Source organism: Drosophila erecta, unplaced genomic scaffold (genome assembly GCF_003286155.1).
Source record: "Drosophila erecta strain 14021-0224.00,06,07 unplaced genomic scaffold, DereRS2 tig00000021-arrow-pilon, whole genome shotgun sequence".
Lineage (NCBI taxonomy): Eukaryota > Metazoa > Arthropoda > Insecta > Diptera > Drosophilidae > Drosophila > Drosophila erecta.
This window is the reverse complement of record NW_020825198.1, coordinates 19,017,057-19,042,563: the sequence shown is the minus strand read 5'-3', so window position 1 is coordinate 19,042,563 and position 25,507 is coordinate 19,017,057. Positions and strand designations below refer to the sequence as shown.

At 39.6% G+C, this 25,507-nt stretch overlaps 2 protein-coding genes across 2 annotated transcripts; one reads left to right on the top strand and one right to left on the bottom strand.

The window, feature by feature from the left end:
• Positions 1-1,046: 1,046 nt before the first annotated feature.
• LOC6545348 lies at positions 1,047-24,046 on the top strand. Its single transcript, XM_001973252.3, has 8 exons — positions 1,047-1,343; positions 14,661-14,955; positions 17,025-17,112; positions 17,567-17,652; positions 19,433-19,540; positions 21,566-21,625; positions 22,959-23,030; positions 23,451-24,046. The coding sequence occupies exons 2-8, from the start codon at positions 14,848-14,850 to the stop codon at positions 24,033-24,035; spliced, it is 1,107 nt and encodes a 368-aa protein (XP_001973288.2). The 5' UTR covers positions 1,047-1,343; positions 14,661-14,847; the 3' UTR covers positions 24,036-24,046.
• Positions 21,581-22,669, bottom strand: LOC26526517. Its single transcript, XM_015158807.2, has 3 exons — positions 22,343-22,669; positions 22,143-22,292; positions 21,581-21,963 (listed from the first exon to the last, which is right to left on the bottom strand). Exons 1-3 carry the CDS (start codon positions 22,559-22,561, stop codon positions 21,652-21,654), a joined length of 681 nt encoding a protein of 226 aa, XP_015014293.1. The 5' UTR covers positions 22,562-22,669; the 3' UTR covers positions 21,581-21,651.
• Positions 24,047-25,507: the final 1,461 nt, after the last annotated feature.

The following is a 25,507-nucleotide window of genomic DNA, read 5'->3' as shown; positions in this document are numbered from 1 at the left end:
TATTTCCGCCCAAAACATTAGAAATATTGAATGGTATACCTCCTTAAGCTCATAATTAAAATCCTAATCGAATGGCGTTCAAATTTGGGACTTTTATTTTTTAGCCATTTTTCACAAATTTTGATGATGTTACCCCTTATCGAAAATGCGAAAATTGGCCCAAAAATTAATTTTCCAAAATCCGTCAAAAAGTGATAGGGGTCGTTAGCATTGGTAATTAGCTGCTCAAAACAGTTATTCTTTTTTCTTTACGATCATTTTTAGCCAAGTTATGATTAAAATGCCCATCAAAAATATTTGAATTTTTGCCAAAATACGTTTTTTCAAATTTCGGTCATAAAATAATCTGTTTTTTAGCCACAACTTCTAAAATAATTGTCTAAATATGGAATGTTATACCTCGTTGAGCTCGTAATTACATTTCCAATCAAAACGCTAATTTATTGCAATTTTTTGCAAATTTTGATGATGTTACTAAATACTAAAATACTACTATTTTAAGTTTTTCGGTGCATTATAGTAATCTTATCGGATAATTTAACAAAACCCTTGCTATAAAACACAGACCACGAAAGGCAACCATATGGAACAGTCAGAAACCAAAACTCACGTCGAGATAAATCGAAGTTTATTTGCTCGGCTGCTTGCGGCTACTGCAGTTTTTCCAACTTTTCCTCTCCTGTTTTTGGCAGACACTATTTGCTCTTCTCACCTGCATAATTTATAAGCTAGAAATCATTTGCATGCAGTTTTCCTGCACTTTGTTTCCTCCGTTTTCCGATTTTTCCCTTTTTTTTTAGCAGGATGCGTGGAACACAAACTGCCAAGAATGTGAAATGCTTGTGTTTGACTTTGGCTTCGATATGTTGCACTTAAAACAATTGACGGCAAACAGGCGGAAGACATCCTGTGATTTGGTCAAAACATGAAAACTGGTCAAAATGTTTCTCTTCCGTTCGTGTTCCGACGCTCTCGCCAGAGGAAGGCTCGTCGGGAAAAGCTCCACTCGGATTTTCTTATAAACGTAGCGCACTGATAAAAACTCGAGCAGTTACCGTTTCGGTCGCGTAACGATAGCAGCAAAATCCGAGAGCTGCGTTCGTGGTTAAAACCAAAACAAACAAGAACAACAATACCAAATATATGAAAATAACATTCCAGGAAAGGCACGAAATTCTCACCGCAACTTGCCGGTAAAAACGGCGAATAAGAAAATTGGATATACAATTATTTGTGCGCGGAGAAAAACAGAACGAAGCAAAAAGAAAGTGTTTTCTTAGTGAAAATTGTGAGACTCAAACTTTGTAATTGGCGAATTAATAAACAGAAGCTCCCGAAATGAGGTAAGTCAAGAAGAAGAGTAGAAAGAGTTATTTCAGCGGAATCAACTTAAAAAACGCCAGGGGAAAAGCGCTTATTAGAAAGGTAACAACAGGAGGAAAAAGGAAAAGTTTTAATGTGCAATAAGATAAAATTAAACAGATGGCAGCTTAAAAGTAAAAGTGGTAGGAACTAAAAATGCTAAATGGATACCCAACATATTCACAAAATTACTGCAAGAAATAACAGATGTAAAATCGTAACACGAACACATATGTAGTTTTATTAAAATGATAATTTGAGGACTTCAGCAACTGCTGTTTATTTCAAAATCACTTTCATTTACTCTTCAATATACAAGTGCAAATACCTTTTCATTCAAAAGCTGATATTCCTGCACTTCAGCCCTTGACACTCGTTCAAAATGCTGCGAAGCGTACCGAAATCACATACAGAAATCACTCAAAAATGTTTTATTTCGCCTGCCTCCATTTCACAAAAAACCGTATAAAATCCCAGGGGGAAGTGGCAATTTAACAGCAGTTTGTACCCAGACAACCTTTAAAGCCCTGCTCCGTTCCGACTGCCTTTACCCCACTGCGAAATGGGTCTTTTGAGTTTTCCAGCAACTGTTGGCCCGCTGGAACGTATGGGCTTAAGTTAAGTCGGGATAAAAAATAAATTTGGAGGAAGAAAAGTAAAGGCGATGTGTAAGTGGCACGGCGCTTAACACAAATTAGACGCACTTAATTACAGCGCAAACAGTCACAGCGAGCGGTCGTAAAATGTATAAAAATATGATTGGAACCACAGCCACAACGGCAGGCAAAAATATTTAAGCAGTTTACCAGAGAGAGAGTGGTTTAAGAGGTGGCTGTGGCAAGAGGGTACTTTCAATTTCGGGCATTCAGAAGTTGCGGCTTAAAACTCAATTAAACGAATTGGCAAAAATTTAATTACAATTTCAGTTTCATTTTCGTTTTAAAGGAGATCACCAAGGACCCTTCGGACTGGAAAAGGGGCGGGGAAGAGGAGGATGAGCAGAAAGGAATGGGGCTGAATGGATGCCAGATAGAGAAGGCAGCGGGCAAATTGTTTTGCCAGCTGCTGGCAAAGTTCATAAAAAACTAATAGTAATGCTAGCTGAAAACAATTAACTGCATTTATGAGAGGAAAATGACTCAAGCTCAAAATGCTTGGGACTAAAACAAGCTTTGAGGATAAACCTATTGCCTTTTTAAATATATATCATATTTGTTCACAACTATAAATTGTAATAAGCTTACTTGTTTAAAATCTACGATTTAATCCTACTGCCATTCTAGAATGTCACAATTGCCGTTACTTGAAATGCAAAGTATGAACTCTATAAAACCATGCAATTAGAGCTAATTGATCGCTGAAAGGTTACTGTATGTACATTCCAGCATCAGAAGCTAATTACATATTTAAATTTCGAAAACTTATAAGTCTGCCCCCGCATATTGGCCTCCCAAACTTTTCCAGCCCGAAGCTCAACCCTTCTGCTAATGCCAACAACTTCGGCAACAACAACAGCCATTTCCTGTTCCTCTGGACCCAAGTTAGCCACGTTTTATCTGCCGAACAATAGGCTCATTAGTGGAGCAGGCCACACCAACACAAATGCGCCGCGCCTTTTGGGCAAACTTTTCTTAATATCAACGCTGGCTTCCGGAAAAATACATAAAATAATATTTTCGTTGCCAGTAAGTTTTAGCGGCAATTAACTCGGGCAGGGAAACTTTAATGACCAGGAAAATTCCCAGTGAACTTACGTCATTTGCCATAATTGGAAATGAAAATATTTATTGAATTATTCAGGGCAGTATTCAGGCAGTCATGCTCAAGGTATTACAAGTTCCGCAATGAATTCGTATTAGCAAACATTTAATTGAAAGCAAGTCTAAAGCTTAAATCCGTTAAAGTAGAGGCTTAGAACGGGGTCCTTGGGTCGAAAACTTTTCCATCAACTCAAGAGTTGGCCCGTCAATCGCAATTTTCAAGTAGCGACAAAGTAGCGCAGAATGAATATGCAAAATACTTCTTTGGAATAGACTCGACTTTCAGCGCTTGGGAATCCTTGCCCCTTTGCAGCAGCCCCTGAAACAAGTAATTCCACTTTATTTAAGTTTTTTCCTTAGCAATAAACCGCTTTCGACCAGAAACGGATGCCAATGCGTTTAAGTTTAGTTCAGTTCTGTTAAGTCTAGAAGGAGTGCGTGAAAACTGCCCAGAATGGAAATCAAGAAAAATGCTATGCGGTCTTTCAACTCTACTTCTTCTCTCTGGGGCACTAATAAAATAGCGTGCAAAAGTTTTATCTTCTGCACTTCCTTGCAGTAAAGTGCAAATCTTTTTCGGAGCGCTCACAGAGTCCTTAAACAATGAACAGGGATCAAAATGTCCTCGGCACAAAAATGGGAAACCAAAATAAATGCACCTCACGTTCAATTTAACAATATACGAAATAAACCAAATATAATGCGTTATGTTCTTAGAGTAAAGACGCATAGTGTGTTTTTGTTCAGTTAGTGTTTAGTTGCAATGTTCTTTATGCCCAAACGCAATGCTTTTAGACACTTATGAACTTAAACACGCATAAAGAAGAAACAAAATAAAGACAGAAAGTGTCAGGATCTTAAATCGTGACAGCACTTCGTGCACTTAAATTTTCGAAACTCACGCAGTGCTAAGAATGTTGCGCATACGCCGCGTGTACCGAGCTCAAAACTGTCATAGTCTGGCACAAGCAGCAATAAACATAAAAGCCTTGGCGATGAAACACAAAAAACAATAAATAATGAAATAAAATCTAGCCAACAAGGCAAAGAGGGCAGTCTGTCGTCCCCCAAACGGAGTCCTCCAAAATTAAGGAAATTAAATATTTACGTATGAACGCAGTCGGGGAAATTACGCATAGTAAATTATAAAGAGAAAAAAAATTGCTTCCTGCGGAGGAAGTGGGGCGAGGGTCCTGGCTTATTACCACAGCCTAAAGGCAAATATTTTGTCCTTGCCCTCCACACACACACACTAACACACACTCCAATCACACGCACACCACGGCCATTAATTTATTTTTATGCCAGGCGTAATCTTTTCTGCTTGCGGTATTTTGTTTGTATTCATTTGCATCTTCTACCCAACTCCGTCCGCCCAAAAAATTTACGTATCATACACCACTCCATCAATAGTGTTCTAAATTTCTTGCGTGGCGACAAACCAGAGAAACAAAGGCCAAGTAGAAAGAAAAGGCCAAAAGAAAGGGGCACTTAAAAAAATCTATTAGCCCTCTTGATTAATTAAATACTTCATACTTTATAGTTTATTGCTTCACGTTACTAATATCCCGCTGCAAAATCGTATAACGTATTAAGCAGCTTATCAAATGCTATCAAATGACCTGATATGTTGCTTATCAGTATATTTTGGATTAATATGAATCGAGATAAGTATAAACTAGTGACGATAATGATAGGCCTAAAAACTGATACACTAAAAAGATTAAAGACAGGAAATACAGGAACTAGAATAAAGAGGCAGTAGTTCTTTGACCTGCTTTTTCTCAGTGCATTACCGTAGCCAGTGGAGAGAAAGGAGGAATTGGCGCCTTTAATGATTGCCTTTGCCCACAAAGAAGCTGGAGGCGAGGGTTTGGGATTGAGGGAGTCTGGAGGTGCGGATCTGGAAAAAACCAAAAATCTCCCTCTTGGGCATACAGCCGAGGCTACCCCTCCATCCCGAACCCAACTTTCAATATATCTGTGTATATTTCGGCTTGTGAGCCATTTGAATACGTATGCATACTTAATTTGCCACGGCTTTGCGTTTCGTCCTGGCTCAAAGGGCATGGTAGGGGGTGAAGCGGGGATAGCCGGATACGGCGAATGAATACTACATTATTGATTGGATATTTGTGCGGGAATTTAATAAAATATGCAAATTCCCCTTTTTTTGAGCTCCGCACACAATCCGGAAGGCGAGTCGAGCCACTGCCAACGATTGAGTGTCTCTTCGACTGGACAGGATTCAGGAGGTCTCAAATGTGGAAGGCTGTGCCAGATCAAGAGTTTTGGGATTAATTAGAAATCGTTGCGGACTCAAAGAAAAGGGCATGATACTGTCATCTTAGAACAGAAGGGGACGGCAAAACAGAATCCTAAACAATATAATATATGACGAATTAAATAGTATTCTATATGTTATAAAATGAAAGACTAAAATAAATACACAAGCCAAATTCATTTTTTTTGTTATAATATTCTAAAATCAACTTAACAATTTTTAAGTACATAGTTCATTTAACATGTATTTGCTTTTTCACTGAACCTTCTTGCCTTTTCATAAATTTATAGTGAAATTACACATATATCCTAAGCCTAATCAAATGAAAAACGACTTAGTATAAGCACACTCTCCACACATATTAAGCCTAAACCGAGTCGACCCTGTTTTCCTAAGTCTCATTAAGTGTGTGATGGATCGATGACATAGGGTTCGCTGATACTGCCAAGGATGCGGAAGTAATTCAATTTAGTTGCCAAAATTCCAGGAACAGATGCGAAGTATTTCCATTGCAAAAGGAGTACAAATCTAGCCAGACATCTCATCCTGGCACTTTTTCGGGTGCCCCTCATAAAACAAACCCATTTCTTCGACAAGGTCGTCAAATCAGACGGTGGTCCCGAAACAAACAGCAAAAAATACGCCACAATTGTTTCACGGCAACATCAAAAGAAGACGTCAAATAAACCGAAATGTCTTTAGCAGCCGAAGCAGAATCAAAAAGCCTGGCCAAAAGCAAATAAAACAGCGAGGGAAGAAGGTCAACTTGTTTGACCGAAGGTTGTAATGCCCTGGGACCTTGAGACCACCTTTTAAATGTATTAAAATCAGAAATATTACTAAGATACCCCAACTATAAAAGGCTATATGAATTTCAGTTTCTAATGAACGAAAATTCTCAATATTAAGCGAAAGCAAATGTTAATAAGATGGTAATTTTATATCTATTGTTCCACGATTTCAATGGATGACTGCTCTCATTTTGTAATTAAAAACATTTTTCTACTTTTTCGCAACGACTTGTTGGCTCAGAGCTGGAATCAAAGTTTACACAACTTCAGCACAATGTTACTTTAGTTCTGTGCCAAAAAACAGCGAGAGTATTGGGGTATCAAAACATCCAGAAAAGCAGCAATAAAGCAACGAGGCTAAAACAGTCAAGTGAACAACACGTGGCCTACATTAAACCAACAAAACTTTTGAGGAGCGAACTGAGCAAAGTTTCTGGTAGACGACAATTGCCTGCAGCTGCAAAGTCGTGCATATATATAGCTATATATATTATATGCTGAAATCGCAAAGCAGCCAAATCAAATACTCACCCACTTGACTCGACCGCCTCGCACTTAATCAGTCAAATTATCCGAGGAGAAAGGAGCAGCTGGCGACAGGCAACTTTAATTGCCTTTAGCTCGCACTTGTTCACAACGCATAAATTAAAGCATAATCCGAATTTATGCAGCTTCGCCGGTGGAAATGACGAAGGAGCGCCTCATTTTTTGGTCTTATGCTTTTGCAATTAGTCTAAGTGGACTTTAATATGTCAGTTGTGTGCGGACTCAGGGAAAAAGCGCTTCAAGTCATTTTGCGGTTACCGAAAAGTTTCCAGAACTCAGCTCAACTGACTAAGCTCAACTTTGCATTTGGCCCCAACAAGTTGAGTGGAGCAGAGGGTTACCACTGGAGGGCAGGAGGGAATGGTACATCAGTTGACAGTTCCATGTCGCTGGTGGCCTTGTCATCCTCTAGTTTTGTGGCAAATTTTTTGGGCTCTTCTTAGGCTTGGGCCCACAACTCTCTCATAAACTTTTTGTGTTGTCTTAAAGTTTTTTAAGTTTTTCTTTCACGTTTTTTCGGTTGGCCAGGAACACAGAGTTGTGGCTTAAATTGAGCCAAAATTTGATTTCAAGAGGCGGGCGATTTTAATTTGGTTTAATCCAATCCAAAGAAGGATGACCAAATTTAATAAGATTTTAAGGGGTTTTTTCGAAAAGGATTAGGAAAGTAACATCTCAGAGCGGACTTAGGGTCTCTTTTAGAACGATTTATTTAAACAAAGTGTAATGCGCTTAATCTCGCGGAGATCTTCCTATGAAACAAGGGAAAATTAAAGTAAGAGCAGCCCATTTCCCGAGATCACAGCAACACCATAAAATTATTATACCCTACCTGTTGCTATGACCAATTTTACTCCGGAGCTGGCCATTCCTGTCGTGCCCAATTTGTCGGCAATGGCTTCTACTGTCTTACCTTTTTTTTTGCCATCCAAGCACACAATATGCAAAAAGAAATCCTACGCAACTGCGGCTTATGTGCCGTATGCGCAATTTACTAACTCAGACAGGCTGGCTGGCCTAAATGATAGCAATGTGCTCTCCGCGCCGGCAAATTATGCAAATGCTACTGCTTGAGCGTCGTGGCATATGAGCAAGGCATATTACGCATACGCCGAGTGTTCCATTAAACACTCATGTGGGCGGGGTGAGAAACCGGGCCCAAAAGGCAGGCCTAATCGCAGGAGACCTTAGAAAGTCGAAGGAAAATATCCCTGTCTACACACATTTCGTTTTTTTTCCTTCGTCTCTTAGAGGAAAATTTGATAACAGCAATCAATTTGAGTTTTAATTAAATTTTTTTTAACGAAATCCGAGAGTTGTTATGTGCTCATATGGTCTGAGTAAAATGTCATAATGAACATGACTCACAAACTATACCATCAAATAAATCAAACACATTTAATGGACTGGACTTTCGATAGTTTGGCATATAAATGATTAATTTAGTGAATGTTAGCTCTGCAAATCAAGCAATTAATTCAAAAATTAAATTTAATTTTATTGAGGCGTATGATGAATTTGCTAACGAATCACTGATCTCATTTCAAATAATTGGCAACAATTTAGAATCATATGCTCAAATCAAATTGCAGCCCCATAATTTCCTATGCCTTTTGGCTGGGATTCCCATTGATCCAAACATATTTTATTCGTTTATTCATACAGTTAAAACGTTTTTCTGCAAATTATGGCTTAGGTTTTCCCAATTCTCTTCAGTTAAGGATACATGTACGGCGCTGTTTATTTTGTTTGGCTGCTTGCGAAAAATTCAAAAATTGCCGGATTTCCTGTTACCCACACTGTGCGACCTTCGACCTCCGAGGGCTGGGGAGCGGGGCTTGTGGGGCTCGTGGGGCTCCTGGGGAGACTTCCGCCCATTTTGCCACACCTCCTAATCGAGTGTGCGTGCGACGGCAAATCGCAAAATGGCAAATGGCAAATGGCGAACGGCGAATGGCAACCGGCAATGGAGAGCCGTGTCAGCGATAGCGCCTGTCGACATTGCCAAGTGGTTTCGTTACGCGTTGTTGGCTTCATTTTGTTAACTTTCACTCGTTCGCCGTGTTTACAAATTTAAAAATTTGTTTGTGTTAGCTCGCCCTGGCCGGAAAACGGGGAGGTGGGGTCTGTGGCTTCCATTTGAGGGCCTTCGCCATCATAACTCAGGAGTCTCGGGAGTCAGGGGCGTCAGGGGAGTCAGGGGGACTTTTAAAGAAATTGTTTCTTTCCGCCCCCCGGACGTCAGCATTAACCTCTTGCGCGACCGATCCTAGAGAGGTGTCGTGACATTGTCTTTACCTCGCCTAACAAATGGTTTCATTTAATCAAAGGCCCTTTATGGAGCACGCATCCCAGGATTTACGGCTGTTTATCTAAGATGACACCAGGCAAACTGGCGGCGAAACTTCCATGACTGTTGATGATCCGAGGTTTTCCGTTGGATAAACTTTTGGCCCTTTTGCGGATTTTGGCCGTGCGTCTGCGGTTGACATAAATCAGCATTAAAGCTGATGAAAAGTATTTTTGGCTCATCTGTATAATGGGTTCTAGCTCAGGAATTCCTTTTTATGCGGCCTGACTTTTGAATTCTTTTTTTAAGCAATTAAGTGCATATATTACGCAAATTAATTGCGCTGTCTTCTGAGTATAAGGCAAAAGTAAACATGTAACGGATTACTTCAATACTATAAAGCCCAAAGTAAAGCTGAGAATATCATCTTGAGAGATAATAATCTAAGCATATTAGCTCAGAAAATTCTACAATTACTAAGCACTTCATCTCTGCATTTTATATCTATCTAAGCTGATAAGCTAGCCAATCTTATTTCATCTTCATCTTTGTCCCATTTCATTTGCACCTAAATTTGAGCTAAATTTCTTCATATACTGGTATCAAAAATAAGCTAATAACATCAGAAGGAAATAATCAAAGCCATCAGCAACTTTGTCTGGCATTTGGCCAATGTTTGTCCAACTATCTGCGGTTATTTTGGATTTGGCTTTGGGGTCTGGACTTTGTTGACTATTCGGGTTTTGTATTTTGTATTTGAAATTTTTGTTTGCCATTTTTAAGCCGAACTGTAAATGAGATTTTTCTCACATTTGCTTTTGCCATCACTGCCTTCCTTTCTTGTTTGCTCCTCGCCTCTGGCATTCTAATAGTAATTTTATCTAGTACAAAGGCGAGGAGGGGGGAAATGGGGTCTTAGCCACTTTTTCAGTGTGTCCAGTGATTACAGTCCTGGGTCCGTAAGTCTATAAGTAATAATCAACTTTTGCGAAGGACGGCGAAAAGGTCTCTTATGACAGTTCCTTGTGGAGAGCTGTTGCGCAAGGAAAACAAACAGAAAACTTCAATTACGGCCACGAAAATGGGAGGAAAATTGAAAGCCGTCTAGAAGGGGGAAATGAAGGCATCTCAATAAATGGAAAAATGAAAACTTTCATTTCGAGCCGACAAAGGAAATATCATGGTACACGGACAGAAATAACAAAGGGCTTAAGATCCAGCGAAGTTATTACTCATAGAACAAGAATTTATTCAGAAAGCTGGAAGTATAAATACAAAAATGTGTAATTCGCACCGTTTTCCCTGAATGTACTGAAATAATTGGTCGTTAGAAGAATAAATATTGCTCTTAAAGTTTCTTTCCCAACAAGGCTTAAAAGCAATTCCATCGAGTACACAAATCCTTTGCCCAGGAATTTCTCTGCAAGCCAAGATTGCTAACCCAAAGGATTTCCAATCTGTTTCCATGCTCCCACTCTTCTCTTCCTTATCCCAGACTAACGAAAACCTTTGACATGACCAGCATGTCCAAATGCTGAAACATTAACTCAACTAAAGAACTTCATTATGGGCCCTGGTGCTAATAAATCTTTTGAGTCGTTCTACCTTTTGACTCCTGCAAGCAACAATGAATCATAATGAGTGCTCGACGCTGGCAAACACCCGACAAGACAAAGGAGCCCTTGGAAATCAACATTTGTACGCCCATTGTACGCCTTTGTGCCAGCCAAGGAACCAAGCCAAACAAAACTCAGGCCAAGAAAGCTAAGCTGTGGCCAAGTCGTAACATTATGGCGTGACGGCCAAGTAAGCAATAAGGCGTAGCATAAATTAGCCGAATAAACAGAAATGAAACAAAGGGCGAAAACAACTTTAATGTTTGTTAAGCAAATATTATCCCCGGCCTGGGTGCTTTCTTTGGGGCGGGGCGGTGTGGCTCCCATTAGAAGTTGCCCCTCCGGTTATGTTACACACGTATTTGCTGCTTTTGCAAACCCCAAACAACAATGAAAGGTCTTTATGTGACGATTATCTGAACATAACCCAGGCCCAATGTGCAATTAAGTGTGCCATCCAACGTCGGTGGGCGTATAGCTTCCATTTCCCAAATATGACATTTCCCAAATATATGGTCGCGATTTGCGGCACAACTCAAATGGCGCAGAGTCCTTCAATTGGCATCCCTTTGAAGGGATATTGCCTATGTGGCAGGTGATAAATTACATTTAAGATTATGAGATAACGAGCAGGGAATGGTGACAGAAAACATTTTCATTGCTGTTTTGTGCGATGTTATTTCAAAGTCAACTTTATTTTTATTTACCTCAAATCCGTGGCTCTTTATCGGCATTAAACAATTTCCATGTACAATCACATTCATTTCAAAAGACCAACTATTTTTCTGACCATGTTTGTAATTTATTTGGTTACTGGAATTCTGACACAAAAACTCACTGAGAAATAATCAAACATAAATAAAAATGCTAAGCAAACACAAATTTTTTCGCATTGAAAAATGCGAAAACTGTTCATATTAAATAATGAAATATAAAGCAATACTTTAGACAAGATAGCACAATCGACAAATATAAATAAAGTCTTCCTGTTAAAAACCAGTCAATCAAATTGCACTGACCAATGAAACGGAAACATATTAAACACTGTACGCAGCAAACAATAAAATGCCAAAAAGCAAACACACAATCTCTCAATTATTCCTAATTTATTGCGATTTTATGAACAGCATATGGACCGAATGCAATATATCTTTGCCTGCCCCAAACCCCATTGATACCCATCGAATGGCCACACAGATGGAGATGTAATGCGCTTAGAGTGGATCCCACAACCGCCAAAGTCATTTCCATGCATATAGGCTCCCCTCAGAGGCTTATGTCCCCAACCACCCTCCAATTCCGATTGGGGCGAGTATATGGGTGGCCTGTCTTTTTGCAATGGGGAAAAAAAGTTAAATATGATGTGAATGTAATTCGTTGACTGGGGTTCTTTTTTGAGCGCCTTTCCCCAGCACAAAACCTTCGAATCTGTCACAGCTGCTGTCAAACACTGCAATTCGCAATTTTACTATTTTCTATTTTTCCTCATGTGTGTTTTTCGTGTAGTTATGCAACATTTTTGGTGCCTAGAACGACGTTGCGTGTGCCCCGGAATCAATCATATGCCGATATCGACACAAACAATGCGGCAAACAATGCGAAACAAAAAACACGACGAAACAAAGCCCAAAGTAATGCGATATTTTTTATTGATTTTTATTGTGTCTCCCCTGTGGAAAGAGCGCCAAGGGGTTTAGCTTGGGGCACCGATATGAAAAGTACTTGATGTCGGCACTATGCGGCCCACTTGACTCCTAGGCAATGCCTCCCGAATGCAAAATGCAAAATGCTTCTATGCTGTACACTCTCCACTTAGTTATATAGCAACGAATTTAAGAAATATAGAAATTGGATGGATTGGTATACCCAAGGGAACGGGGTCTTTCAATGCAGAGTACCTCGACTATCAGATACCGGTTACTCTGCTAGTCGAACTGCGAGGGGGATGTGTATATGCACGTTTAGTGATCCTGATCTAGAATATAGGTATATCTAGTATACCCCCATCAAACTAGGTAAACAATTTAGAACATAATTCTATGTTATAGAATTGGTAGAAGACTAGCCAGATCCTCATTAGTGAGACGTATCACTTCAAATGCTAAATGTGAGAAACAAAGGGGCTATGCACGTTATGCAAAGGACTCGATCTGGTCATGCATTGTTCTAGTATTGTTATTTGGCCAACCATTTTTGTGTTGGCCTATTTTCGTAGTCTTTTTACTTTTATATAGTCCTGCATTTGTGTGCCACTGGTTTTACATTTGTTTCTGATATTTTATGACACTGCAAACATTTCACAATGTGAGCTCAGTTTCCACGGGACGAGCTATAGTTGGTACACTTCTGGCTGAGCAAGTGTGTGTGTCATCCATTCAATATGCTCAGCAGAGCATTACATGTTTCTATGGCGTGGCGTCCTTGCGAGTCCTTGCCCCTTGACGCCGCTGTGAATGCGTGAATATAAGTGTGTTTACACGCAGTGAAATGCCGCAAAAGTGGGACTTTATTTTATTTTTATTTTTTGAGGTCAATTGAAATGGGTTGGCGAAGAGGGGACCAGCTAATACACTTTTCGCCAATCATGTGTCTCGTTCTCGCAGCCTTCTCAGTAATTAGTTAAGTAGTAACAAATTGAAAACATCTTAGAGATTTGTTTGGCGTTGATTAAGTAAGTTTTCGGACAGCCCATCAAGTGATATTTGTCAAAAAACAGACAATTTCGTGGCATTTGGTGCGTGTATTTTCCTTTTCCATCATTAATTACCCAAACGCTCCTCGAATGGCTTGCGTTTCTCATGTTTGGCCTGTCAGTTGGTTGGACAAGTGAGGGTGAATAACTCGCGAGTCTGGCGAGCAAATGTTGAATAACTTTGCCAGATAGATCAGCAACTTAAGGCAACTTTAAGTGCTATTCTCTGGTATAGAAGGTGGAAAATTTACCAAAATCGATAGTCAGATAATTGAGAAGGTCATATTTTCTGTCACCCATGAAGATGGTTGCACCGAAACTCTCAAATAGGCTTTTAGTTTCCATAGTTGGCTTACTTTAAGATTACATCTGTTAAAGGGTAATCTTTTGTGATCAGAGAGCCAAATTCAATTCGCTGGCTTACAAATGGTATTTAATAAAAAATCATCGCAAACTATAAAAGCATGCTATGATTAAGCAAGCAGATTCTAGAGACGAAGAACCAGAGCAAATTTCAAATGATTGCCACGCTTACTCTAACGCCCACAAGCCGTCCAAAACTGCAAAGCTGCAGACTTTAATTATTTTTTTATATTTTTTGTTGTTTTAATTTTTGTTATTCCAATTGCTATCGATTTGCCAAAAAAAGTATTGATACAAAAAATGTGGGCATGACAGTTTTCGGAATTAAAGTGGGCGTGAGCAAATTTGCAGGACTAATTAAAAAATGAAAAAAAAATGCAAAATATTCAAAAGTGTAGGCGTGACGGCTCGAGTTAGAGTATGAGTGGCATTCATTTAAAATTTGCTCAGTGGATCGGGTATAAAAATTATAAGCAATAAGATATCTTTGCGAATTTTATATTGATCAAGAATATATATAAATTTTACACACCTAAGCTCGTAAGTAACAATTGTAAATATTTTATTATAAACTGGTACAAATTATTTTCAATGTACTTTTTTATAGAAAAGTGTACAAAAGCCTAAAAACCAGCCGTTGATAATCGCTTTCAAAAATCTACACTTTTTGCACGCTACATTTTCACTTTTTTGCCAGAATTGAGCACAAAGTCCGTTGTATGCAATCATGAGATATTTACACTATAACAGTCATTCAAGTTGAAGAAATTGTCCAAATGAAATGCAGAAATAAAATAAAATAAATGCCCCGATGTCGAATGGCGTATGGAAAATGTGTAAATATTGATTGATTTTGCGAAAAAGAGAATAAATAGCTGCACGCCATGCCAAAAAAGTACTCACTCCCTATACGCAGATGACTTTTAAAGCTTTCAATTTATCTGGCATTTTTTCAGGCGGTCCACTTTTTAATGGAAGCCTCCGGAACGAGGATAATAACCAGCCCGAGGGAATCAGCCTCATCGGCCACATGATCGCTGCGATGTCCACGTAATGAAAAGGGAGCTCGAAAAGTTGTCGTGCCATCGCTGAGCGGAAAAACTGCCCAGGAAAACGCCAATAATAAAAAATAGGCAGGGGAAAATGAAGTCTGTCATTCTATATCCATATGGCCCGCTAACTGGCGGCACTCGCTGCTGTCGCATGTTGCATGCCAAAAATTTGGCCATAACAAGTGCAATTTACACAATTGTAAGTGTTTGGGGAAATGGGCCGCACCACAGGTCGTATACGCAATGTGGGCAAGTATGTAATTTGGTTCTCGTTAGTGGAAAATGTCAGGTATGCAAGTAAAAAAAAGCACAAATTAAAACAGGAGCACGAACACTGTAGTAGTTGCAGCTGCCATAATACTGGCCTGTTAATTGAGGTACAATTAATAGACAAGTGTCGTTGGCCAGGGTTTTTCTGCAGCCATTCTGAATGTGCCGTGGTGTACTTCAACCACATTATTGCTATGAGGGTCACAAGCTGGAAAATGCCCTTCCAGCGAGGGTTGTTTTGTTAGTGTAGTCGGGTAAAATGACAAAAGATTTTTTCTTTAGATTCCCGTTGAAAGAGGCTGAATAAATGAATTTTTTAAGACACTTAATGTACACATTTTGAGCAGAATCAGCTGAAGAATCCGATCTTGAAGAACTAAAATTTTCAAGATAATTAATAAGAATTCCCACGACTTATGTCCTTATCAACCCTCCATCTGAAAGAATAAGAAACGCTGTGGTCGACTAGCACATACCCGTTACGCAGCTTAAGGGAGTCCATTCCAAGCGCCACCGTGCGGTTACAAGATTACCAAAACCCTATGTGTTGACAACCAAAACGTAGTATCAATTACCAATTATGACATGTGAAAGGATGTTTCTGACTGTTATACCCTTGTACTTCACAAGTAAGGGGTACAACAATATCCCAACCCCATTGGACCTCGTAAAGCGGATAGACAAAACGAGAGCAAGTTGCTCTCGTTTCTTTCATCTCCAGACTGGTAGTATATATTACAATTACATGACGCTCGTTATGGCTTTTAATTTATGTTAATGGCAAAATCGTGCTTCGGTGTTTCCACAATATTTGGTACACTCCTTGTGAGGACAATGGGTAGCTGGAGACAATTACAAGAAGTATAATGCAATGCTACTTGGCGGCAAACAAAAGACACACTACACCCGTTGCAATGCCAGTTACCAGCTCGTGGCGAGTAAATTAGTTTTTGTTTAAGCAGAGAACTTAAGTGTCTGCCTTCTGCAATTAGTGCTGCATTTTATGGCAGTTACGGGAACAACCTCGGACGTAACAAGAGAGATTTCCCCCATTACCCCATTTCATCCCTTACAAGGAAGCACTACGTGTTTAGCATAAACCTGAGTTAAGGGATCGGGAGTCTTTCCTGGGGTCAGGGGGTTATTACTGGGAGTGCAGTCACGACACATAATGGATGTATCCCAAGAGCACGCCATTTTGCATTTGTTTATCACAGTCGTTGCTTATTTACTGAGCCACGTGGCTCGCCCACAGGAATATGCGGTTCTGGGATTTGGTATCTCATTATTTCACCAGTTTCGCAAAATACTTCGTACCAAAAAATATGTAGTCCAACCTTTATTATTAGACGCAAGAATGCGATTGAATCTTTTCAAAAATACCGTCTACACTACTGTGGTAAAACTATTCTACACATTTTTTAGGATTGATAATCAGAAGTTTAATTAACAATTTCTTATTAATTCCACAAAAAGAAACATTTAAGTTTAGATAATGAATTCTGAAGACATTTAAATAAATACGCGTATTAAAAATGGCTTATATTACATGGTTTATATTTCTAAAGATTTCGAATTTATTGCTAAGTGCCTTTAGATCTTTCTTAAATTTAAAGCAGTTGCTGTCTCATTATTGCCTCATTAAATGATAATTAAATTTCCAGAAGTTGTTACCTTCGAGCTGTCCAGTGAAGAGACATCTGACTCGAAATTATTTTCACGGATTAATTAGAAAAAACCCGATCCAACGCCGCAGACCCTAAAATCATGTTGGGTTCACCCCCGTTTAAAAGTAAAAACGTGTTGTGCGAAATAAAAAGGAAATGATTTGGATTGAAAGGGAAAGGAGGAGGTGGAGCAAACACATGAGGGTAGCTTTTGATGACCCATGAACCATTTTATATGCGGGTCCACACTGCGTATGCGTGTTATGTTCGCAAAATACATTTTCCATTTCTCTGGTGACTCATTCATTAATTTACGCTACGGTTCTTCCAGAATATATCACTCCTAATCGTGCTGATATACTCGTGGCGCATAAATGTCAATATGCATAAGTCGGCCGATCTGCAGGATGTCTACTACGGTAAGTTCAAAGTTCTGTCCATGTTGCCTGCTAATTAAGCACACAGTGTGAGTATGTTTGAGGCCAAGCCCCAAAGCGGCAATAAGCCCGAAAACTTAAGCGACAAGCAGTCACATAATGCATAAGGCCATTTCAATAAATAAATTAAACGGAGATGAGAACGGTGGCAAGTCGCTCATATATTAATAAAGATGGGTGGTATAAATGCATCACAAGCGGAATATTCTAATTTTTTATGGATGACATCTTAATTAGAGTTGTGATATTTAATTCTTATGCTCACATCACTTTATAATTTCGTTGTCCGATACACAAGTACACTTGAAATACAAGTATTGCTAAGTTTAATTTATGAACAGTTCGTCGGCATTATAACTTTTGGAGCAAATAGAGATAATGTATTTTATTTTTATTGAACTAAGATTTAATCTTCGCTTTTGTTTATACATTGCAGGTGTACAAATAGCATATTTCGCCATAATCGGCACACAAATGTCCATGATACTGTTGAGCATTGTGTTAATATTTGGAATATGTCGGGTGAGTTTTCTTTTATGATAAATCGCACTTAACAGTATTTGGCGCACTGTTGGACCACACCACCCCCCTCCACACACCCACATATGTACATCCCACCCAAAATTCGCAATACTCAAAATCAAATATCCGCAAATTTCACGCATTGTGCCTCCAGAGCCATTGCGTCAGGAAGTGTTTACCAAGCAAACAAAGCACATTCAAATGTAAATGACTGAAAGCGGTCATACCGCGTTGGTTCCAGAATTATAAAATGATTTTTGGGTGCCAAATGCCACTCATGGGGTGCCAAAAGTACACTCAAAAAATGTGACTGAAGTTTTAGTGCTTCTGAACTACAATTAAAAGCAATCATTACAACAATATACAATCCAGTTAAATAAATATAATATAATACATAAGTATACAAGTTTCTGGAACGTTTGGCTTGGCATAGAACACACTGTTAAATTGCTGAATTTAAATATTGAACTTTCTGTGTAAAATTTGTCGAGTGAAAGAGAACCGCCCCCAAAATTGAAAAAGCCAGCATACCATCGACAGCGGCATGAAAATGTGGACAATTTGTCACACAATTGGCACAGGAATGGGATTAAGTCTGACGGACTCAACTGGAACCGAGCTGCCAGGACTCTTGACAAGGATTGCATAGACCGAGTTCGGTTCGGGAACATTTTGTGGAATTTTTTCATTTTGACGCTGACAGACAAAATTGGAACGCCAATTCGTCGAAAATGAATGCCATCGTGGGCGCTGCCCAACGCGAATAGAAATGTAACCAAATCCGCAAAATGGCCAAATTAATTGCAGCTCGCTAATTGGCGCCCTATTCTTAGACACTTAAGCTAAGGGCCCGCAGCAGATGGCCATTAAATAATGCATAGAGCATTGGTTCTTAATTAGGCTAAACAGGCGTTTGGACAACAAATGTGGTGGCAAAGAGCAAAAGTTTTGGACAACATTGAGTTTTATAGCCTATACTCGTATAATAGCTAAACAATTCATTATTGGGATAAAAGGACTCTTGCGGCTTGATTCCGAAACACACGCATTAATTTCAGCATTCGAACTCTCGAAATAAATTGCATAATTAAGTGAAACAGAAAATAAGAAGTTATTTTGCTTAATGCGTAGGAATTTCTGTTTAAAACTCCCTCAATTTTGTTATATTTAAATATGAAAACTGCAATCAATCATCCTTTGCACTTAATGTTTGAATACCCTTCACTAAAACACTACAAACACTAAATGCAAATGCATACAATCAATTATGCGTTGCGTAATGGCTCAATCAGCCAACCTAATAATTAAATAAAACTCGCTTGAAACCATGGCTATACTCATTTCATACTGCAGTTACTTAAACAAAATGTTCGTTCTAGGATTACATGCATTTTCAAAAATTAGGCAGCATTACAACATAGCCCATATTAAAATGTAATCCGCTGGTAAAATACATTTTCACGACCCCACAAAATTGCCATGCAAGCCGCTGCGGCCAAAAACTGTCAGCTGCACATCAGAAATTCCCAACGTGCTCAGCAAAAATTTTAGCACATTGAAAAACCCCAAAAAATCCAATCAGGGGTTTTGCCACCATGGCGAGATAAATTTCACCGCACTCACGCTTTTTTAACACCCACATCCTGGCCAACTTTAGAACACGGCCATGAAATCAATACCTCCAATTCCATACAGGTACTGGGTTTTGTGGCCCTTTCAGCTTTATTTTCTAATGGCAATATATTAAAGGTGGTTTTGCTGCTTTTTTGTCCTTCCACAGGAGAACCCAGGACTAATTGTACCCTGGATAATTGGCTATATAACATTTATGGCCCTGGAAGCCGTCGCCATGGTCTACTCTAATGTCCTGCGCGACCATGTAAATAAGGTGAGTGTTCCATCGAAGCCCCCGGGGCCAGGTCGAAATGTTTTTAATGCATATCGAAGATGTTTTCATAGCGCAGTGCTGGGGAAACCATTTGTTTAATGGAAAACATCTCACACAAAGTATTCGGGCCCATCGGGAGCTCCTTGTTGCATAAGCAGACTATCAATTGCGCCGCCGCTCGGCGCCTGGCATAAATCAATGGTCTCAGCTCAGCTCAGGCGAGGGAATAAATTACAAAAAGCCTTCGACGACAACAAATCAAGCCGATTCCGTTACATATGTAAAAGGCTGGCTTCCTCCATGCTAAAATCAAACAAAGGCGAAGACCCACTGCTGTGGGTTATGGTCGGAAGTTGGCGACAGTTGAATGCATTGCCGGCAAGAGGAATGAATGAACTTTCCACGTAAATGTAAACAGCAATCCATGTGCAACAGGCTCCGAATTGAAAGGGGGCCCAAAGGAAACCGGAAGCGACTCGGATCCGGATGCGGAGATGAATAGACAACAGGCCACAGATGTTCGATTTAGGGCCAATGGAAAACAAAAGGGTTGATTAAAAGTCGACGGCTTCTCAGCTTCGGGGGAATATTAAATTGATAAAAAATAGTCTTGCTCCAAGAGAAGTTAACAGCATCTTACTTTTATTCCGAGTAAATTTATTTACTGAATTTATAATGAATTCTTAGTTTGTTTCATTAATTTTAAGTTCTTTGTTTTCATTCCACTCATGGTGGTTTCATGTGCCATTGAGTGTATACCATGTCTTGGAATTAATTTCTAATAATTTATTTAGTTCTAAATAACTTCCTCTTATGTATCTTTTCTTTTCAAGAGACAAAATAATATACATTTTGTACACTACAGCTTGGAAATCACACAGATTAGTGGGGAAATTTATAGTACTTATGGAACGTTCTGGTTTCCTTTGATGCTTGAGTACGTTTATCGAAATTCTAAGCTTCGGGGGATCTGCTTATGCAACGACCAAAGTGCCTTCCTAAACGCATGAAGCGCACAAAACCCGGCTAAAAAATGGAAAGGGGGTATAAACAAACGCCGCACATAAATATGCAGAGTCAAACAGACAAACAAGGGCCCACTACACACTCGCACTTAAAACAAGCGACAAAGTCAAAGCGCCGCAGAGGGAGGTGAAAAGGGGGCGTGGCGGGAAAATGGAGGGGGAAGGGAATCGGAAAACTCAAAGACCAACGGCACCCAGGCACAGATACAAATGTATCCGTGTAGCCATGTAGCCATGTAGCCATGTATCTGTGTGGCTATGTGGATCCATTCTATCTGCACATATGCAATGAGTTGGGCATTTTTCTGCACCATTTTCCTTTAGTATTTTACATTTGTCTGTGTCGTGCGGCATTTGTTTTTGCTGTTCGGCTTTTTCTATTACGAACGTGTTCAGCTTTTCTACGCTTTTCGTTTCGTTTGTTTTTCCGGCAGGCCGGGGGACCCGAAAAGTTTTTCTCCTGGAAAATTGTCACCTCATGCATAATTTATTGCAATCCAGAAGGTACAAATTCATTTTTCTTTGTTGGGGAATCACTAACTTTTGCGTTGTTTTTGGCTTTTCACTAATTTCTTGTTTACATTTGTTGTTTTTGTGCAATTTTGTAAACCATTTGCGCAGGACCTGTACCTTTATGAAGGCATGCTGCACAAATTATTCTAAGCCTACCCCTAAAACTCGTTTATTTTCAAACAATTAAAAGTGCCTAAAGCGCTTTACCACTGAAGGCTTCCACTGAAATTTGAGATTTAATTTATGGCGCCGGCTAAACCGCTTGAATTAATTTAATTCGCTTCTGTTCAAAGTCAAAGTTTCCATTTTCACGCTAGAAACTTTCCCTTCGCCCTCGCAAATTGCTTTCCAAAACAGAGGCAGCTAACAATTTTCGCAACTTTATTTTCAGCTGTTTGTGCGACTTTGCGGGCCAACTGCTCGTGAAAAAGTGAAATATATTCATAATTACATAAATGATATAAATGTTTGCATCTTTTAATTTCAGCAATTCGACGCAATGTGCAAGGCCGAGGTGGCATTCTTTATTGCTCGTGCGCTGATAAATGTAAGTACAATAAGAATTACTAGATTCTAAAAACCAGAAGAGTGAATGAAATCTGTGCGTAAATGAAATTCGTCTTTTACATATTTGAGTAAAGGATCTATGAAATGCAAACAGAGCCTTAGGTTTTCCGGAGCATCCTGTTCTAAGGCAGCAGTAAAGGACCTCATAGCCTGGTAAACAATCCATATAATCAGCATATATACGATAGCATATATTGTGGTCCGAGTTCGACGACCACTCTTGCGTCCGAAGTGTGCGTTTATGGTCGCCCCCGCCAGCTTCCAAGCGAATATCACCAAATGGACCCATAGCCAGGGAGCCATGTGACGAGGTGATACCTAGTGTGAAAATTAGAGAAATATATAGTCATATAATTAATCGTCGGCTATAGATCTTCCTGTTAGTATAAATTTGTAGTATACTCGTAGGCAAATCTAACAGTTACGTTGTAGTTTTATATGTTGGGTCAAGTGCATATCCGGTCTTCACTGAATCCATTAGGAACATAACCACTTACAAATAAAGCTGCATACAACAGGAGCGTCCAGATATTTGCTTGTATAAAGGCACCAGCTATGATGAATCTCCTGACAATTTGTGGGTTATTGGTATTCCCGTCAACCTTTTTGGTGAAGAACGACCTCGTAAATAGGATAAGGCTATGTATCTAAAGGAAAATCATCTGGAATTGAGTTTTCTTTAATCTTTATAACCTACCGCTCCGTAAAGACTAAATATGAGGATGAACCAATAATATATTGGATAATGGGATATGTCTGCATTCAGGAATTTCCCAAAACTGCGCCTCAGCCTCCTCCATTCCCTGGAGTCCAGAAAACTGAAGAACTCTGTTTTATCCCGGCAGGCATCTGCAATCAGATCGTAGGAATTTCCCAGATAACATAGGTGGTATTTAAATGACAATAGTTTGAACATGCTGCAAATTACGCGATACAAAATAGGCTTGAGTACAAAAGTTCTATATGTTCTCACACGAAATTTCAAAAATATTTTGAGTCATGTCACGAATTGAATATTGAAAATTGATACAAGGCAAGCGTATAGGCTAAAAGATATATTCTCCTTTGGCTCACGCATCAGTCAATAACAATAGGACCTAATTCCCTTTGCGCACATGCCCCCATTGCTTAATCAATATGTGTAATAAATAATTTAATTACCAACTAAGTCCATTAGTCCATTTACGCAGCGTAAAAATGTTAGCTCATGTAATTCTAGGAAAAGTACGAGTGTGTGCGAATGTATCTGCGGAGTGGGATTTTATCTAATGGATATTTATGGTACACAATTCGTTGCATTCCCTTTTGAACAGGTGCTGGCCATGTGGGGAGTGCTCCGCTTCTACAACCTGGTTCGCTCTGGAATCACATGGCGCGGACCAGAGGTAGGTCAATTAATCAATATCTAGTGCACGACAAAAGATGTAACAATATATAATATATATAATCAAAAGTATAACTAAATTACAAGTTTTTTTAGTAGCTTACAATGGAAACTAAACAGTTTCTAAGCATATATATAATGTATATTGCGATTTCTGTGAACAATAAAATGTAATTTTCTTACTAACAGTTTACAGAAAACGTTATATACTTTACCTTACTCAATGACATTTGAAATTTATGATTTTTTCCCAAGGAGCAATATTTTTTCTCTACCGCCTAAGGGTATTAACCGTATTTTCTTTTCTCTCTGTTAATTATTTTTTTTCCTTCTTAGTGAAGGTATTAATCTCACCAGTGCCGAGTGTTAATTCATTGCCGTAATTATTTGATATCCTGTTTGCTTTTATCCATTTCTTGAGGCCAAGACAGCCATCTTTGCGCCGATGTACAAGAGTGTTAGTACCAACAAGCCGCACACATACACCTACAGCAAGCGGTCAAGGCGCCGCCAGAGCATCGATTCCACTTCCGGCGGATGCTGCGCCATCTTCGACTTCGATTTCGAGTACGACGATGATAACGACGACGACGACGATGAGGCGGCCTACGGCGATGGTCTGGATACGGAGGATGAAGTGGGCTACGACTACGATGATTACTACGATTACTACGACGACGACGAACTGGCGGAGCAGCAGCACTTGGGGCTGCAACAGGACGATGGCGACTGCAGCATGTTGGGCGCTCGCAGGGCAACCAGATCGCGCTCCAAGCCCAGATCCGCTTTGGTCAAGGTCAAGGGTCAGCGGAGCGGAAGTCGCCGCACCAACAACAACATCCGCAGCGTGCTGATCAACAAGAGGCACAACAAGTACAAAATCGCGCGACCCCAAACGCAGCTGGAGGTCATCAACGAGTCGGAGAAGAGCGCGGGGAGCGGCAGCGACGAGAATGACTCACTTTTGGTGGCCTTTGACAGCAGTTCGTCGCTGGCGTCAGTTTGACATTGGCCGCCATGCAAATCGGGAACCGGAAATGGAAATGCAGCCGTTGGGACAACGGGAAGTGATAAGGACAGTGGAACAAATAGCGCTGGAAAGTGTCATAGCAGCGCCTGCAACTGCAACTGCAACTGCAATAGCAACAGCAGCGGAAGCGGAAGTGAGACCGACGACGACGGCGATCCTGACGAGGGCCAGCATCTGGAACCTGAGTGGCCGAAGGGCCACCGCCTCGGTGGTCAATGTGGTGGTCAGCGTCAACGCCGACGTCCACTGCGACGCGTCTACTGCGCTGTGAATCTGTCCATAATGGGCATCCTGGTGGCCGTGGAGATATACGCCCAGATTGCCATACTGCTGTAGATCAACACACCGCTCTCTGAAGAACGGGTCTTCCCAGGGCCAAGTCATACAATATAATTCCAAGGGCCGTTCTTGGTCAACAAAAATTGAAACATACTTTCTCAGTGTCAGCAGGCACTACAGCTTTAAATGTAAATAACATAGAAAAAATATACTCAATAAACTAAAACACAGATCTTATCTCACTCAAGCTATAGCTTTCACAATAATAAGAAAACGCAAATCGCAACTCGAATGCTATTATCTATGCCATGGCCATACAAGAATATTTGGTAAGTTTCTGTTAAGCCCAATTTCAACAATTGTTCAAAATCCTCTTAACATCTTCAAGTCATTATAACCAGCTAAAATACCTAAAGCCTCTTGAGACATGTAACAAACCTAATGTAAATACTTCAAAGCAAAATGGTCCGTATTACTAAGAACAATAATAGAAATAAAACTTAATGTGTAAAGTTTAAAAGGTTAAGTGCATATCGAGAAAGGTAAATAAACACATTAGCTCTCCAAGAGATACAATTTTTATGTTTATAACCCAAATTACCATAAATAAGTTAACAGATAGAAGACACTTTATTGCGCAGCCCAAGTAAAAGCTTTAAAATAATTACACAAAATAAATCGCATGTCTATCCAAAGCAAATAAAAATGCCCTAACAAAAGGAAACAGAAACAATAAGCGTACATATTAAAATAAATAAACAATGAAAGATTTAAATGATTGCAAAGTGCTAAGGAAATTACTTTGTAAATACTTCCAGCTATCTCAAGTTGATGTCAGTGACGTACAAAAAATGAAAAAGCAAAATAAGCCATATCTATAAATGTTGTATATATAGTAAGTAATCTTAAGTACAGTTGCGCCAAAAAAACACTAGACAGCCAGTTTAAAACTAACCAATAAATGTGAGTTTATGTATACCGTACGATAAAACCATAATAAACCCTTGATATTTGTGAAAAAGTTCAGCTCATTATTGGGTGATAACAAAACGTGCTGGGCACGTGAAAGAGAAAGCAGCTCAATCCGGATCGCAGATATTTAATTTGGCCCACGCTCGAAAATACTTATAATCATGGGGCCAAAACTAATTAAATGATAATGGCGGCGG

Excerpts from the sequence above, each read along its gene's own strand:
- LOC6545348 (XM_001973252.3), top strand. The coding sequence starts at position 14,848 with ATGAAGTCTGTCATTCTATATCCATATGGCCCGCTAACTGGCGGCACT. Across the intron at positions 14,956-17,024 it reads CAAGTGCAATTTACACAATT|AATATATCACTCCTAATCGT; the intron begins GTAAGTGTTTGG and ends CGGTTCTTCCAG. Across the intron at positions 17,113-17,566 it reads TCTGCAGGATGTCTACTACG|GTGTACAAATAGCATATTTC; the intron begins GTAAGTTCAAAG and ends TATACATTGCAG.
- LOC26526517 (XM_015158807.2), bottom strand. The coding sequence starts at position 22,561 with ATGTTCAAACTATTGTCATTTAAATACCACCTATGTTATCTGGGAAAT. Across the intron at positions 22,293-22,342 it reads TATTTAGTCTTTACGGAGCG|ATACATAGCCTTATCCTATT; the intron begins GTAGGTTATAAA and ends ATTTTCCTTTAG. Across the intron at positions 21,964-22,142 it reads TGTTGTATGCAGCTTTATTT|GTATCACCTCGTCACATGGC; the intron begins GTAAGTGGTTAT and ends TTTTCACACTAG.